The 17,054-nt window shown below is 44.8% G+C and overlaps 1 protein-coding gene across 2 annotated transcripts in view; it reads left to right on the top strand.

The window, feature by feature from the left end:
• The window catches only part of KCNH1 (potassium voltage-gated channel subfamily H member 1), a 379,659-nt gene that overhangs the window by 11,240 nt on the left and 351,365 nt on the right, over window positions 1-17,054 (top strand). For both annotated transcript variants that reach the window (XM_002717533.5, XM_002717532.5), the window contains exon 2: window positions 15,116-15,239. In XM_002717533.5, the coding sequence (XP_002717579.1) occupies window positions 15,116-15,239 (124 nt within the window). The remainder of the gene's footprint in view (window positions 1-15,115; window positions 15,240-17,054) is intronic.

The raw sequence follows: 17,054 nt of genomic DNA, 5'->3' as shown, positions 1-17,054 counted from the left end.
TTTTGAAATGACACTTGATGCGTTTGAAAGAGGGGGTCCTAGATTCTAGTGATTCTCCTTCTGTGATGTGAGAGTCCGTTGCAGCTTTCCTGCCCAGCTAGATCTCTCGGCTGCTTGCTGCAGCCCCCCGCCCCACGCTGAGGGGTCCACTTTCCTCTGCAGTTCTCATCATCTTCAACTGCCCAGTGCCTACCTCTCACTTGTCCCCAGCAATGCCTTCCCTGGATTTCCTGGTTTTCTTCTCTTTGTATTTCCATGTAGGGGCAGAAAAGGGGGTGATCCCTTCCTTGTCCATCTTAAAGGGTCATGTCCAACACTCCTCCTATAACAGAAGTCAGGTTAGCCAGAGAAAAGCATAGCAAATTTATTCATGTGCACATATGCACAGGACTCATGCAAAAATATGGAACTCAAAGAAGAGGACAGATGGTTGAAGCTTCAATATCCTCTTCGTAGAGGAGAGGGAAGTTGGGGGAATGTAGACAATTTCAGAGGGAAAGGAATCCATCTTTAGAGAAATGAATGAACTCAGCAGGCACGCAGCAGCTTGGGACGAAGTTCCTCAGGGCTCTGGGGTGGTCTTTGATTTTCAAACACTGTGATATGAGTTACTCTTCCTTGGTTAAGGAAATTTCAGGAAGACTTGGAGGTAATGGTGTACTTCTTTGGTGGACCCAGTCTTTAGGTCAGTAGGGAACTTCAGACAAAGCCTCTCCTTCCATGTAGTAAGAGAAAGAGAATCAGGAAGGATTGAGAGCCGGGGGGTTGGGGGAAGTCAGGGAGACCTTGGCTCTGAGACTGTTTGACCAGCTCAGTCTGGGGTTCCTGTTCTGAGCCCCAGTGTTCCTCTGGCTCTTGGTTTCCATATCTCCCCTGTGTCTCTCCTGGAATCTCTCTTGGACTTTCCCCCAGCTCTGGGTCTTCCTCTTGGTCTCTTCCCCCGGGATGCCTGTTCTTCGACTCTGCTTAAGCTCTCACGTTCTGTGTTGGCCCATCCTCCCCATGCCTGTCTCCCTCCATGCCTTCACTCTCCTCTCCTTCACCCATCCGTCTTCCCGTCTGTCTCTGCCTCTTGCTGTCTGTATGTCTGTCTCACTGTGTGTCTGGCCCCCTGTGCTATCTGTCTTCAACCCCATCTTTGTTGTTACTACATGCCTATCACCATGCATCTGTCCCTGTGCTCTCTGCCTCCTCCCTCCATCTGTATCTGCCCCTGCCAGATACAGATGCTCCCTGTCCAGTGCTCCCTTCACATGGCCTTGCAGCTGCTCCTCGGAGCTCCCCATTTTTCTTGCAGGACTGCCTCTCTGCAGTTATGCATCAGGTTAAAGTTGTTTCTCAGCTCTGCAGAGTTGATACAGCCTCAGTGTTTTCCCTTTTGTTCTGGGAAGAGAATCTAATTGGGCCATTTCTGAATATGGGTGGTTTGACCAATAGAACCCTGCTGCTTTAGTCTTTTGCTACAAGACCTGGGAGGGGGAAGCAAGTGGACTGATATGTGGAGTGAGGAGGGTAATCAAGCTGGAGTGGGAAGCTTCCAAATGGAAAGGCCTGGCTCCTGCACTTCTGCCTTTCTCGGGACACAGTAGATACTCAGTGTGGGAAACTGAGCCGCTGAGATTCCTCCCATCCACCTGCTGCTACCCTCCATCTGTTCTGAGAAAGCTCAAAATTAACACGGGAGGCAAATGTGAAAGTAGCATAAGAAATGCAATCCCTTTTCAGGTACTGGTTACTATTGCTATGTTGTTTACCTTGAACCATTTTTTTTGAGTTCTGGGAATGATTATTATTTTTTTTGTTCAATGGTTGTCTAAGATTTTTTGTTCAAAGTGTTTATGATATATATTCAGATGTACATTAATAAATTATTAGGACTATAAAAATGACAATAAAAATCCCTGAGTGATTAATTTATTGAACCATTTTAAGCAATTGACCACACAAACAAATGTTTCCTAGTAGTAATTCAAGATACTGCTGACTTCATATTTGTTACGTCAAGTATCATTCAGTAGTCAAGCCTCTATATTTCTAACACATTTTCACGTATACTCTCATTCCCTTGCATATTGCTTGTGAACCGATCTATCTCTCTGTTTATTATTTTAAAATCTTTGATTGGGTGCTGAATGGAGATGAAGGTCATGTTTTTGAAAGCGTTTACTTAGGGGCAGCTTCCCAGTAAATGAAGTGTTGAAGTTTGCTTTTGAAATTGAAATTTCTCCCCCCATTGTAATTTACTGACTTAATCAAAAATGTATTTTTGTAGGATATTAAAATCAGAGACAAAGCAAATAACTATTGAATCTCTTGGGAGCTTAGTTTGTTTTGTGCAAAGATTGGGCCCTTGACAATTTAGAGAAGTCGTTTTCATGTAATTCTATTGTTGAAAAACACAAGAGAGCCACAAAATGACTTTGCTGATATTAAGTTCTGGGATGTTTCCCGTCAGTGTGTCTTACCTACCTAGCTTCTTGCTGCTCATCGTGTCTTCTCCATCCTAGCAAATGAGATCACACCCTGACCTTTTAAAAACATAATTTCTGGTGTGAATTTTATTTGGGTTCAGGTAAATTGAGCTATTGTTTCTTGGTCTTTGTCTAGTGTTGATATATATACTTCTTGTCTCATCTAGTTTTTTTTTTTTTTAAGGCTGTATTTTATTTATTTGAAAGGCAGAGTTATATATATATATATATATAGAGAGAGAGAGAGACAGAGACAGAGAGATCTTCCATCTGCTGGTTTACTCCCCAAATGGCCACAATGACCAGGGCTGGGCCAGGTCGAAGCCAGGAGCCAGGAGCTTCATCTGGATCTCCCATGTGGGTGCAGGGGCCCAAGCTCTTGGGCCGTTCTCTGCTGCCTTCCCAGGTGCATTAGTAGGGAGCTGGATCAGAAGTGGAGCAGCTGGACTTCAAATCAGCACCCGTATGTGATGCCAGGGTTGCAGGTGGCTACTTAACCTGCTGAGCCACGATGCCTGCCCTTGTTCTCATCTTTCATCTCAATCATTGTTTTTCTATTTTTATTTCCTTGTTCCAAGAGAAAGGAAACTATATTTGTTACTTTAGCTTGCCTTGTAAGAGCACTGATGTTCTTAGTAATCTACAACATTACAGAGTGTCAGGAAGACATGTTCTCTTCTAAGGAAACGATCTAGAGTTATTAGAAGTACACTGCAAAATATTTGCTGTAGCCCTCTAAATAACTGGTGTTGGCTGGGAACAAGAAATATGTGTGAACTGCTTGCTGAATGTAGCTTTTATCTGTGTAATTGCCAAAACTGAGTCACTTTTCTAAGTCATTGCTTTAGTTAGTTTCTCCTTTGTTACTTGTGGTAATTACGATGAAAAGCAATTTTCTAATAATTTCTTTTTAGAATATCTCTGTGTTACGCTTTATGGGCAAATGGTAGGTTTAGGGATGATTTTGACACATCTGACGACCACAGTGTAATTTGGCTCATGCCCCATCAGCTGAAGAAACTTTAGGGGGAGGGGAGCCTTACATTTTTAGAGGATGTTTGCTGTATTCTGTGGATCAGAGGAAAACTGTGTGGGCTGAGGAAGGTTGAATTTAGGAAAACCTTGCAGTTAATTGCAGGCACTCTTGCAGTTACCGACCCTCAGGGGGCAAAAAGGCATCCAAGGGAGGCAGAAGAATCTGGCTAATTTGCATCAAAGACCTGGAGAACTTTGAGATGAGAGCCAATGAATAAATCATGGCGAGGGCAGCCAGGTTGAGCCTGCACATTTGACTGAACAATGTAGGAGGGACTTGATGAGTTTAGAAAATCTCAAGTTGGAGGCAGATGTTTCAGAATGGACCACTGGCTGATTGGCCGTTTCACATTCTATCTTTTTGCAAAAAGACTAGTCGGCTTTCTGAATCCAGGGGTTCTGCATACAGTGTGGTAACCACTGTATTGTAAGTAATCTAGGGAGGATTTAAAGGACACAGGTGGATGTGCATAGGTTCCATGCAAATAACATGCCATTTATGTATGGGACTTGAGTATCTGAGGGTTCTGGTGTCTGGGGTTCCTGGGGCCAATTCCTCAGGGATTTTAAGGAGGGGTGATGATGTATATATTTCTTACCTGGAGCTTACTGACTCCAAAGACAAATTTGGACACTTGCCTTATCTATAAATGGACCTACCAGAATGTGATTTATTTCCACTGTAGAACCCTTGGACAGTATGGTACGTATTTACATGAATACAGCATATCATGTCATTTCCCAGACCTGACTAATTCCACTGAGAAAAGCCTGATACAGCATGGCTGATTTGAAATGTGAATACTAAGTTTAGAAGGGGTTTCTGCTAGTTTTAAGTGACCCAGGCTGTGTAGAGAAGTGATATTTCAGAGTACCGAGTGGTTGATTACTCCAAGGGGGTGGTGGCTTGCAGGTGGCAGGGGCAGCATCTGGTTTGTTCTGTGTTGTGAATGTAGTTACTTAGAGAGGCGTCTTCTGATACTACCAGAGGCTAGAGATCTATTCAGGCTCCCAGTTGCACCCAGACCCACGGAGCGGATGTGGCTCAGCTACACAGTTCATTAGGGACAACACTGCGGCTGGAACCCAACTCGTTGTCCCCACCAGCGTCTTTCAGATGGTGCCCTGGGATATTGGGGTTGCTGAGGGAGGGGCAGGGTGGATTAATAGGGTGTTTATTACTGCTCTTTCTTTTATTGGTTTCCACAGCTGATGAGGTTCTTTAGTTCTTCTCCATGTCATCCCAGGACCTTTTTTCTTTCACTAGATGGCCTCTGTTGTAGAGAGTCCATGTGGCCTGTGCAGTGGTAGAGCTGGACTTCACAAATGGACGGTCAGGGCTTCCAGGAGTGCCCAAGCCGGCAGATACTAAAGCGAAGGCCTGGGATCAGCACAGCAGCAACTTTACTGCAGTCTATTGGTGGGAGCCAATCACAGACCTGCCCAGGTTCAAAGGGAAGGGCTTACACAGGGCATGAAAGGAAGGAGGCGGAGGTTGTTGGGGGACTTCCAATGTTATCTCAATGTTCATGGTGAGGCTTGGACTGTACCTTTCAGCTGTTGTAGAGAGGGGACCCTCAGCTCTGCACATGTAAGCAGCTTGTCTCTTCTAAAAAATATTTTCATAAAAGAAGAAAGAAATTGGAAAAGATTTACAGAGCCCCACAGTGTCTGGAAGGGCTTATGTTGCCTCCTCTCTGGAGGCATTCATGAAGAGTCCCAGCAGTGCGGCTCGGCAGTGCCAGGAGTCAGGAGGGCAGTGCCCTCTCAATGCATCCCGAGTCTTACATCGTTGAGTCTTAATGTTTTGGAAACCATTTTACTCGCATTACCTGCAGGGTTTTTTTTTTAATTAATTTATTTATTTGAAAGGCATAGTTACAGAGAAGCAGAGGCAGAGAGAGAGAGAGAGAGAGAGAGAGAGAGAAAGAAAGAAAGAAGTCTTCCATCCACTGGTTTACTCCTCCAGATGGCTGCAATGGCCGGAGCTGTGCTGATCCAAAGTCAGGAGCCAGGAGCTTCTTCTGGGTCTCCCATGAGGGTGCAGGGGCCCAAGGTCTTGGGCCATCTTCCACTGCTATCCAGGCCATAGCAGAGAGCTGGATCAGAAGTGGAGAAGCTGAGACTCGAACCGGCACCCATGTAGGGTGCCAGCACTGCATGTGGTGTCTTTACCCGCTATGCCACAGTGCCGGCTCCTACCTGCAGGTTTTTACTCAATTGAAGACTATCCAAGGGAGCCAAATAAAGGTCAAAATGACAATATCAGCTCTTTTTTTTTTTTTTTTTTGATTTATTTATTTGAAAGCCAGAGTTACACAGAGAGAGGAGAGGCAGAGAGGCAGAGAAAGGGAGAGAGAGAGAGAGGTCTTCCATCTGCTGGTTCATTCCCTAGTTGGCCTCAATGGCTGGAGCTGTGCTGATCTGAAGCCAGGAGCTTCTTCCAGTCTCCCACACAGGTGCAGGGGCTCAGGGACTTGGGCCATCTTCTACTGCTATCCCAGGCCTTAGCAGAGAGCTGGATCTGAAGAGGAGCAGCTGGAACATGAACCTGCACCCATGTGTGATGCCAGCACTGCAGGTGGTGGCCTTACCTGCTACACCACAGCACTGGCCCCCAGCTCTGTTACTCTTAGATTAGAGAACATGGCAGTGTCATTTGTTTCCTCCTCAAGCCTAGACATTGGCTTTGGACCACGAGTTACTGACCGACTCCTAGGCTAAGAAGCTGGAGCTGACTGAGCAGAGGTTTAGCAGGGCCTATTACATGTAGGTGCTGAGTACCACACACAATCAGGTAGTTCAAGCCTTCTCTGTCCTCTCCATGCTGGGGCACAGGCCACTCTGAGAGGCCCAGATGCAATGGGGTCCTCTTGCTTTTGAGGTTCCTACTGGTAGCTTGATCTATCTGATTATGGAGGTGTAAGGGGAGTGAAAAGAGAACTCAAAGTGTTTCCTCCAGAGCTTCTTTGCAGGCTAGGGTGGACACCTTCCACACCTGTCAGTGGAAACCTCAGGCGTGGAAGAGTAAACGTTGCCCTCATAGAAACTCTTTTTTTTTTAACTTTTATTTAATGAATATAAATTTCCAAAGTACGACTCATGTGTTACAATGGCTTCCCCCCCATACCGTCCCTCCCACCCACAACCCTCCCCTTTCCCACTCCCTCTCCCCTTCCATTCACATCAAGATTCATTTTCGATTATCTTAATATACAGAAGATCAGCTTAGTATACATTAAGTAAGGATTTCAACAGTTTGCTCCCACACAGAAACATAAAGTGAAAAATAATAGATGATTTTTTTTAAATGATGATGAAATCAGATCAGACCTATTGTCATGTTTAATCCCAGTGAGAGTCAAGTTGGGAATTGATAATTTCTTTCCTTTTTTTTTTTTTTTTTTTTTTTTTGCAGAGGATCAGTTTAGTATGCATTAAGTAAAGATTTCAACAGTTTGCACCCCCATAGAAACACAAAGTGAAATATATTGTTTGAGTACTTGTTATAGCATTAAATCTCAATGCACAGCACATTAAGGACAGAGATCCTACATGAGGAGTAAGTGCACAGTGACTCCTGTTGTTGACTTTACCAATTGACACTCCTGTCTATGGCATCAGTAATCTCCCTATGCTCCAGTCATGAGTTTCCAAGGCTATGGAAGCCCTCTGAGTTCTCCGATTCTTATCTTGTTTAGACAAGGTCATAGTCAAAGTGGAGGTTCTCTCCTCCCTTCAGAGAAAGGTACCTCCTTCTTTGATGACCTGTTCTTTCCACTGGGATCTCACTCACAGAGATCTTTTGCCAGAGTGTCTTGGCTTTCCATGCCTGAAATACTCTCATGGGCTTTTCAGCCAGATCCGAATGCCTTTAGGGCTGATTCTGAGGCCAGAGTGCTATTTAGGACATCTGCCATTCTATGAGTCTGCTGAGTATCTCACTTCCCATGTTGGATCACTCTCCCCTTTATTTATTCTATCCGTTAGTGTTAGCAGGTACTAGACTTGTTTATGTGCTCCCTTTGACTCTTAGTCCTTTCATTATGATCAATTGTGAACTGAAATTGATCACTTGGACTAGTGAGATGGCATTGGTACATGCCACCTTGATGGGATTGAATTGGAGTCCCCTGGTATGTTTCTAACTCTACCATTTGGGGAAAGTCAGCTTGAGCATGTCCCAAATTATACATCTCTTCCCTCTCTTATTCCCACTCTTATGTTTAACAGGGATCACATTTCAGTTAATTTAAACTCTTTATCATTATAGAACTTTGTAGCTGTTCTCTATTCTGCCAGACAGCAAGTTCTGCCAGATACTTTGAGTGAGTTACAGAATCTGTAACTCATTGCTCTGTTGATTGTGTTAAAGATTGTTCCAGAAGTCATATAATTAAGTGCTTTTTCTTTGGTGTTTGTGGTGGTAAATGCTATGTGTCAACTTGACTGGCCCATGAGTTGGCTAGATATTTAGCCAAACATTGTTCTGGGTGTTTTTGGATGAGTTTGTCATTCTGTATGAATTTGAGTGTTGCTTTTTTCTATTTCTGTGAAAAATGTCATTGGAATTTTGGTAGAGATTGCATTGAATCTATAGAGCCCATTGTGTGGTATAAGCACAATTTTAATTTTATTTTTTAAAGTTTTATTTATTTATTTGAAAGGCAAAGTTAGAGTGAAGGAGAGAGAGAGAGAGAAAGAGAGAGAGAGAGGGGTCTTGAAGTCTTCCATCTGCTGGTTCTCTTCCCAAATGGCCTCAATGGGTAGGGACAGGCCAGGCTGAAGCCAGGAACCAAGAGCTTCTTCCAGGTCTTTCATGTGGGTAGCAGGAGCCCTAGTACTTGGGCCATCTTTTACTGCTTTCCCAGGCACGTTAGCAGGGAGCTGGGTGGGAAGGAGAGCAGCCAGGTCTCAAACCGGTGCCCATATGGGATGCCAGCATTGCCGGTGATGGCTTTACCTGCTGTGCCACAGTGCCAGCCCCAGCATGGGCATTTTTGACAATACTAATTCTTACAGTCCACAAGCATGAGATATCTTCCCACTTAGTTGTATAGGGGATGGTGTTTTGATTTTTTGTCCAAGCAGTGGTTTCTTTCCTAATTAAGTTTTGCTTGGCTTTGAATTATGGTTCCATTTACCAAGAATGGGAAATAGTAAATAATCCCAGAGTCATTTATGTTTGGATCTGGAATGCAAGTCTGAGCATTTGGCTAGAAATTCCGTGTCACTTTATTGGAACTCTCTTGCGTGGCATTCTCAACCATTGGGAATACAGCCAACCACCTGGAGAAATTAAGTCGTCTTGGCTATGTGGAGTTACTGTCTTGGAGCTCTTGCATGAGAATTTATGCCCTCCCCCCTTTTCAGGAGAGTCTCAGTTGTTTGAGCCTGTCTGACCTTAGGGCAGAATAATTCTAGAGGCAATGGGGCAAATTTACTTTGACCCACCCACACTTACCTCATTATTTTTTCTAAACTTTTGAGTTCAGAGTAATTTCAAATTTACATAACAAAAATTGCATGATACAAAGAGTTAGCATGTATCCCACATCCAGCTTCACTTACTAACATCCATGTTAGTAGGATCTATTTGTCACAATTTGTAAGCCACACCCAACTTCCCCTATTGGAACTAGAGGACTTCATGTTAAGTGAGGTAAGTCAGGCACAGAAAGACAAATACTGCATCATCTCCCTCCTATGTGAACACTTACAAGCACTCTCGTGTTTTAAAAAGAACTAATCTCCCCGCAAAGCTCCCACCCCACTGAATAGCAAGGGGAGACAGGTTAGTGGGACTCTAAGCATCTCCTGCTCCTCCAGTTTAAATAGTCTTTGGAAAACTCAGTCTTTCCGATTCAGATTCCTGTTCTTCTCGTCCATTGCTTCTCTCCAAGATGGTGTGTGTTGTGGAAGCAAGGGACATGCAAGGCCTCTAGAACCTCAGATCCCCAGATACAAGGCCTGGTTTCCCCTCTAGTTCCTTAGGTCTCTGCAGATGATCCCCAGTTTCCTGATCACCCGGTGCCTAGCTTATCTGTGGAGTTCAAGTTTGCAGCTGGTGAACTTAGGTTCCATTCTCTTGGGTTGAACAGAACTTGTTGCCCCAGCCCAACCCAATCCACAGGCTCTGTTATTCTCCCTGTGTATGGTTGTGTGGATGACTGCATCTAGTCTAGGCTCCCAGTGTCCCTACAGCTCTCTCCTGGTATTTCCTGACGCTGATCCTAGACTTGGACAGCTTGCCCTTGGCTCCGCTTACTCCACTGTGATACGCATGTGCGTATGTAACTTCAGCAGCCACAGGGAAATTTCCAGACCTACCTCACGGGAACCATGGGAGGCTCAGAGGCTTAGAACACATGGCCCATCGGCTGCAGTGTTAGGTTTCCCAGTGTGGTCTCTCCCACACATGAGAATCCAACTGCGAGCTGGGCACAAAGTCTTCCCCCTTCTCCTCTCCTCTCTACTCCCTCTTCTTCCTCTCTTTTTTTTGCTCTTCTTCTTCTTTTCTTTTCTTTCTTTTTTTTTTTTTGAAAGAGTGACAGAGAGGCAGAGGCAGAGACACACACACACACACACACGTCTTCCATCCACTGGTTAATTCCCCTATTGGCCACAATGGCCGGAGCTGTGCTGATCTGAAGCCAGGAGCCAGGAGACTTCTTCCTGGTCTCCCACATGGGTGCAGGGGCCCAGGGACTTAGGCCACCTTCTACTGCTTTCCTAGGCCATAGCAGAGAGCTGGATGCAGCTCTGCTCCACAGAAGTGGAGCAGCTGGGATTCGAACTGGCACCCATATGGGATGGATGCCAGCACTGCAAGTGGTGGCTTTACCCTCTATGCCACAGCACTGGCCCCCCTCTTCTTTTTTCGGAAGTTTCATTTATTTGAGAGGCAGAGTTACTGAGAGAGGGACACACACACACACACACACACAAACATGTAGATAGACAGATAGACAGATAGACAGATAGACAGATAGGTAGATAGGTAGATAGATAGATAGATAGAGGGATAGATAGATAGATAGATAGATAGATAGATAGAGGGATTTTCCATCCACTGGTTCACTTCCCAGATGGCTGCAATGGCTTGGGTTGGGCCAGACCAAAGCTAGGAGTCAGGAACTCCATCTGGGTCTCCCACATGCATGGCAGGGGCCCAAGGCCTTCGGTCATCTTCTGCTGCTTTCCCAAGCACATTCGCAGGGAGCTGGATGGGAAGTGGAGCAGCCAGGATTGGAACCAGTGCTCATAAAGCATGCTGGTGGTACAGGCAGTGTCTTAGCCTGTTGTACCCTGATGCCAGCTCAGCCTCCTCTTCTAGCATTGTGTGGAAGCAAGACTGTTGTAGAAAGAGGTTAGCAGACTAGCCTATTGAAGTCTAACTTATTTAAGAAATCAGGGATGAAAGTTTTCAAGAGACAAAACTTTGGAAAGGCAGATTGGAGAAACCAAGCTTTAGAGGGTGAGCAATTACTTCTTCTCACATCAAGTTCCCAGAGGGCATTCTCATATATCATATGGTAGAATAATTATAATATATATGACAACAATAATGCCAGTGTTGACTCATCCATTAAAAGTCTTAAATACTCAGTATTTTCAGGAGTTAAATCATAGAAATGGTCTGATTTTAGTACCGAGTGAAGCAAGAAGGAGTCTATGTAGTACAATGATTAAAGGCATGGATTTTGAAGTCACATCGACCCAGATTCAGATCCCAGCTCTACCTTGATGTAACGGGCTGTTGTACCTCTCCAGAGAACTGGTTTCCTCTTGAGTAAATGATGGCCTCTCTGACACTTTCTTCAGTAGAATAACACCAGTTCACGGATTGTTGCATCACCTCACTTCAGTTGGGATGGCTGTTATCACAAACAAACAAAAAAGAGCAGATACTGTCAAGGTCGTATAAAAAAGGGTACCCCAATACACTGCTGGTGGGAGTGTAACTTGGTGCAACCATTAAGGAAAACAGTATGGATGTTCCTTAGAACACTAAAAATAGATCTGCCATAGGACCCAGATAGCCCACTCCTGGGAATATAGCCAAAGAAAGTGAAATCAGCATATGAAAGAGCTACACACACTCTGGTGTTTATAGTAGTTCAATTCACAGTAGCGAAGATATGGAGTCAGCTTAGCAGCCTAGATGTCCATTAACTGATGACTGGAGCACGATGGACTGTTACTCAACCATGGACATGGGCATGGATGGAATCCTGACATTTGCAGCAAAATGGATAGAACTGGAGTTCATTATGCTAAAAGAAATAAGCCAGATCCAGAAAGACAAATATCACATGTTTTTTCTTATTTGTGGAGGTTAATATAGAGAATAAAAATCATATGGATGTCATATCATTTGATATAAAGCTATAAATATTACTTCACTGAATTATACCATGTACCTGGCAATAGATCCTTTTGTTTCCATGCTGTGATCATTGTCACAAATCCCTTATTCCCCTGCTTTGTGATATTTATATCCATTTTCAAGAAAAATAGTATATATGTGTGTGTATATAATGTCTACGTATGAAACAAATGTGGTAAAATGTTACAGATTGTTAAATTTTAAAACTAAAAAAAATAAACATGATGAATCTCCCCAAAAAACTCGATATAGGGTAAAATACTTGATATTATACTTGGCACAGAGTAAATACCAATAAGTAGCATCCGTTCTCATTGATCCCTGACATATCACTTCAGAGGAAGGCATTGGCTCCTGATGGTAGAGGTGGTGTCGTGACATTTGAATGGTAGCCTGAGTTTGCTATCAGATTGTTCTGTGGAAGGTGATTTACAGCTAAGATTAGAAGAGAACAGACGCGCTAGGAATGGGGTGCTCAGAAGAAGGATTTATTTACTCTTGGTGGCCAATGGCTTTGCAGCTGGGACCAGGATTTCTTCTTCCATTTGTTCCAAGTCCTGGGATAAAGAGGGAATTCCTAGATCTTCCATCACATATTGGCAAGAAAATCTTGCTCCTTGGGAGCTGTAATCTCTTACTTGGATTAGCAGTGAGAGAAAACTATTTTGGAATTTTGCATCCTATGGTGAGAATTCTCTGAGTACACAGATGATTGGATTCCTAGTGCACTTCCTGTTTTTCTGCTTCCTTTCTAATGTTGAAGAAGAGATGAATGAGCTTTTTTTATTCTAGACAGAGCTGTGAAATGTGTACCCCAGGAGTAGTGGGAATGTTTTAAGGAATGATGAATTCTTGTAAAAGATGGTGAAGGGTGGATGTTGTGGTGCAGCAGGTTAAGCTCCCACTTTGGATGCCTGCATCCCATGTCAGATTAGCTAGCTTGAGTCCCTCCTATTCTGCTTCGGATCCAGCCTCCTGCTAATGTACGCCCTAGGAGACAGCAGATGATGGCTCATGAACTTGAGTCTTTACCACCCAAGTGGGATGTAGTTCTGGCTTTGGCCTGGCCCAGCTGTGGCTGTTGCAGGCATTTGGAGAATGAACCAATGTTTAGAAGATCTCTCTCTCCCTCTCTCCCTCTCTCCCTTTGCCTTTCAAATAAGGAAATAAAATCAATCTTAAAAAAAGTAATTTGTATTTTCTGTCCCTTTTTAAATAGAGGGAAGCATTCTCAGGTAGATGAGTGTATTCAGTTATATCTCCCCTCTTGTCCTTCTCCACAAGGCCTTGGCTCAGTGCAGCCTTGGACAGCTTGCCTTCTTCAGTCTTGTGTCTTCAGTGGTGTGTACATGAGGTGGAACCTGCAAAATTAGGAAATGAACTCATCTGTGAAGGGTAGAGAACCCTGTCTGGCCAGACACAGTCACCTTCCCACATAGGAAGGGAAGCGTGAGTAAATCCTAAATGCTGGCCTAGAACAAAATTAACCTTCCGATTCAATGAGGACACCGTATGTCACCATTGGTTCATGCTACATAGGATACATATCTATATTACGCTCTCAGAGAGGGGTAGGTAATTATGTATATATTTACACTTTTTCTAATTTACACCAAAGAAGTATGCCTGACTGCCTGTTTTTTTCTTAAGATTTGTTTATTTATTTGAAAGGCAGAGTTACAGAGAGGCAGAGAGAGAGGGAGAGAGAGGGAGAGGGAGAGAGAGACAGAGAGAGAGAGGTAGGTCTTCCATCTGCTGGTTCACTCCCTGAATGGCCAGAAAGCCAGGAGCTGGGAGCTTCTACCACGTAGACCACATGGGTGTGGGGTCCCAAGCACTTGGACCGTTTTCCACTGCTTTCCCAGGCCATAGCAGAGAGCTGGATCAGAAGATGAGCAGCCCAGATTCGAACTGGTGCCCATAAGGGATGCCGTCACTGCAGGCGGCAGCTTTACCAGCTACACCACAGCACTGGCCCCTGCTTGCTTGCTTGCTTTCTAAGGGGGAGGAGGATGGGTATTCTGTGGAGAGGAGGGAGCTGCGCTAAAATAATAAATACATTTAAGTGCTGGATGATGCTTGCTTAATTTAGGTTCTTGAAAAGACAGGAGGGAGCATAAAAAAAGTATTGAAGTCTTTCAATCTTTAAAAATATGAGAAATGTGGGACCAGTGATGTGGCATAGCAGGTAAAGCCACCCCCTGTAGCACTGGCATCCCATATGGATGCCAGTTTGAGTGCTGGCTGCTCCACTTCCAATCCAGCTCCCTGCTAATGGCCTGGGAAAGCAGTGGAGAATGACCCAAGTCCTTGGGCCCCTGCACCCGTGTGGGAAACCTGGAAGAGGCTCCTAACTCTTGGCTTCGGATAGGCCCAGCTCCAGCCATTGTGGCCATTTGGGGAGTGAACCAGCGGATGGAAGATCTCTCTCTCTCTGTCTCCCCTTCTTTCTCTCTCTCACTGTAACTCTTTCAAATAAATAAATTAATTAATGAAAGCAATGTGCAAAGCAGTGAGGACATGCTGAGCCTGCCAAAGCAACCTGGCCCACTTAGCCCCTGCTGCACGAGTGTGTTGTGGGCTGGTGTCGCATGGCAGAGTTCCAGAACATAACTCTGCATCTGCTGAGCTGAGATCTGTGAGAAGGTTCTGTGCTGGGAGCACGTTGGTGAGCCTCTGCCAAGCACCAGTGTCCCCACGGTCCTGTCACGGTGCCTTCCAGGGGGAGGGATCTCTGTGGGTTGTATGTCCCATGAGGCAGCGGGCAGCCCCTCCTTTGCTTCTCTGAGAAGACAAGTGCAGTCAGGGCCAAGAAGGCCGGTTTGTAGCTTTGTCCAAAGCCTCACAAGCGAAGGTGCTGGACTTTTGGGATTTGTTTTGCTTTCTGTTATCAGTACACTTTCCCTGGGATGGCACATTGGGACTTAAATAGGTCTTAATGGGAATCCATGGGATTTCTGTGGGATTCATTGGTTGTTGGTGAAGCTTCTTTTGCTAACTTCTTCTTGGGGTACAGTAGCTTTAGTTAACACTTACATTCAAAATGTAAAGTTCTAAAGTGCTGTTCTTTTGTATGCATCCCAGGTTAACAGTGCTGCCCACAAGACTGCGTTTTGGAGGGAAGCAGAAATACCTAGATTGCTTGACATTGTTTATGTACTTATTGAACCTCAACAAATGTCTTACCTCATGTGCCCTTTTCTGTTTTTTTCCCCAACAGATACTAATTTTGTTCTGGGGAATGCCCAGATAGTGGACTGGCCCATTGTGTACAGCAATGATGGATTTTGCAAGCTGTCTGGCTATCACAGGGCAGAAGTGATGCAAAAAAGCAGTACCTGCAGGTATTTAAGTTTGGGTTTCTTCTCATGAACACTCTATCATGGGGTGTTTTGGGAAAAAGAATTGCCTGTATGTCATTCAGTGTTTATTCAGATTATTGGTACCAATGTCATCTCTAGTTCATGTACTGTGCGGGAAAAATTGAGAAAGATGTAAAACATGGTCTCCAGAAATGACAAAGCTGTGGTTAGGAAGATAGAGAAAACCCAGAAAAAAAATCTGGGAAGCTATTTTATCTACAAAACACGACTTTAAAAGTTTATGACTTTTTGCCGGCGCTGCGGCTCACTAGGCTAATCCTCCGCCTAGCGGCGCCAGCACACCTGGCTCTAGTCCCGGTCGGGGCGCCGGATTCTGTCCCGTTGCCCCTCTTCCAGGCCAGCTCTCTGCTGTGGCCAGGGAGTGCAGTGGAGGATGGCCCAGGTGCTTGGGCCCTGCGCCCCATGGGAGACCAGGAAAAGCACCTGGCTCCTGGCTCCTGCCATCAGATCAGAGCGGTGCGCCGGCCACAGTGCGCGGGCCGCGGCGGCCATTGGAGGGTGAACCAACGGCAAAAGGAAGACCTTTCTCTCTGTCTCTCTCTCTCACTGTCCACTCTGTCTGTCAAAAAAAAAAAAAAAAAAAGTTTATGACTTTTTGCTGGCGTCGCGGCTCACTAGGCTAATCCTTTGCCTTGCGGCGCCAGCACACCAGGTTCTAGTCCCGGTCGGGGCGCTGGATGGTTCTAGTCCCGGTTGCTCCTCTTCTAGTCCAGCTCTCTGCTGTGGCCCGGGAGGGCAGTGGAGGATGGCCCAAGTCCTTGGGCCCTGTACCTGCGTGGGAGACCAGGAGAAGCACCTGGCTCCTGCCTTTGGATCAGTGCGGTGCGCAGGCCGCGGCAGCCATTGGAGGGTGAACCAATGGCAAAAGGAAGAAGACCTTTCTCTCTGTCTCTCTCTCTCACTGTCCACTCTGCCTGTTAAAAAAAAAGAAAAAAAAGTTTATGACTTTTTAAGATTGAGTTAAGTGTCCAAGTTAGTGGATCAAATAAAATTAACGGAAAATGAAACTGTATAGGACTACATTAATTTTTAAAAATTTTATGAATATTTTAGAAGAGTAACTACAATGCGGGAGACAAGGGCATTATTCCTAGAGCTTTTTCTCCATCGAAACTCTTTCAGAAAAAGAGAACCAATATTTTGTTGTTTCTAATTCACGCTGTTATGTCTCCCTCTCTTTGATCTCTTAGTAAATTGTGCTAACAGTGCGGCCTGTGTATTGCACTGGGTTACTAACCAAGCAGTGCCCTTGGGCCTTGGGGTTAGAAGCTCACCAGTCAAAATGATCAATTTCAGTTCACAATTGATCATACTGATAGGTCTAAGAGTCAAAGGGATCACATAAACAAGACTAGTGTCTGCTAATACTAACTGATAGAATAAAAAAGGGAGAGAACGATCCAACATGGAAAGTGGGATACACAGCAGACTCATAGAATGGCAGATGCCCTAAACAGCACTCTGGCCTCAGAATCAGCCCTTAAGGCATTCGGATCTGGCTGAAGAGCCCATGAGAGTATTTTAGGCATGGAAAGCCAAGACACTCTGGCAAACAAACAAACAAACAAACAAAAACAACCTAAATGAAAGATCTCTGCAAGTGAGATCCCAATAGAAAGAACAGGCCATCAAAGAAGGAGGTACCTTTCTCTGAAGGGAGGAATGAACCTCCACTTTGACTATGACCTTGTCTAAATAAGATTGAAGTCAGCAAACTCAAAAGGCTTCCATAGCCTTGGCAACTCATGACAAGAGCCTAGGAGGATTACTGTCGCC

The sequence above is a fragment of the Oryctolagus cuniculus genome, chromosome 13 (assembly GCF_964237555.1).
Source record: "Oryctolagus cuniculus chromosome 13, mOryCun1.1, whole genome shotgun sequence".
Taxonomy (NCBI): Eukaryota; Metazoa; Chordata; class Mammalia; order Lagomorpha; family Leporidae; genus Oryctolagus; species Oryctolagus cuniculus.
The sequence above is the reverse complement of the archived record's forward strand: the minus strand, read 5'-3'. Positions and strand labels throughout refer to the sequence as shown.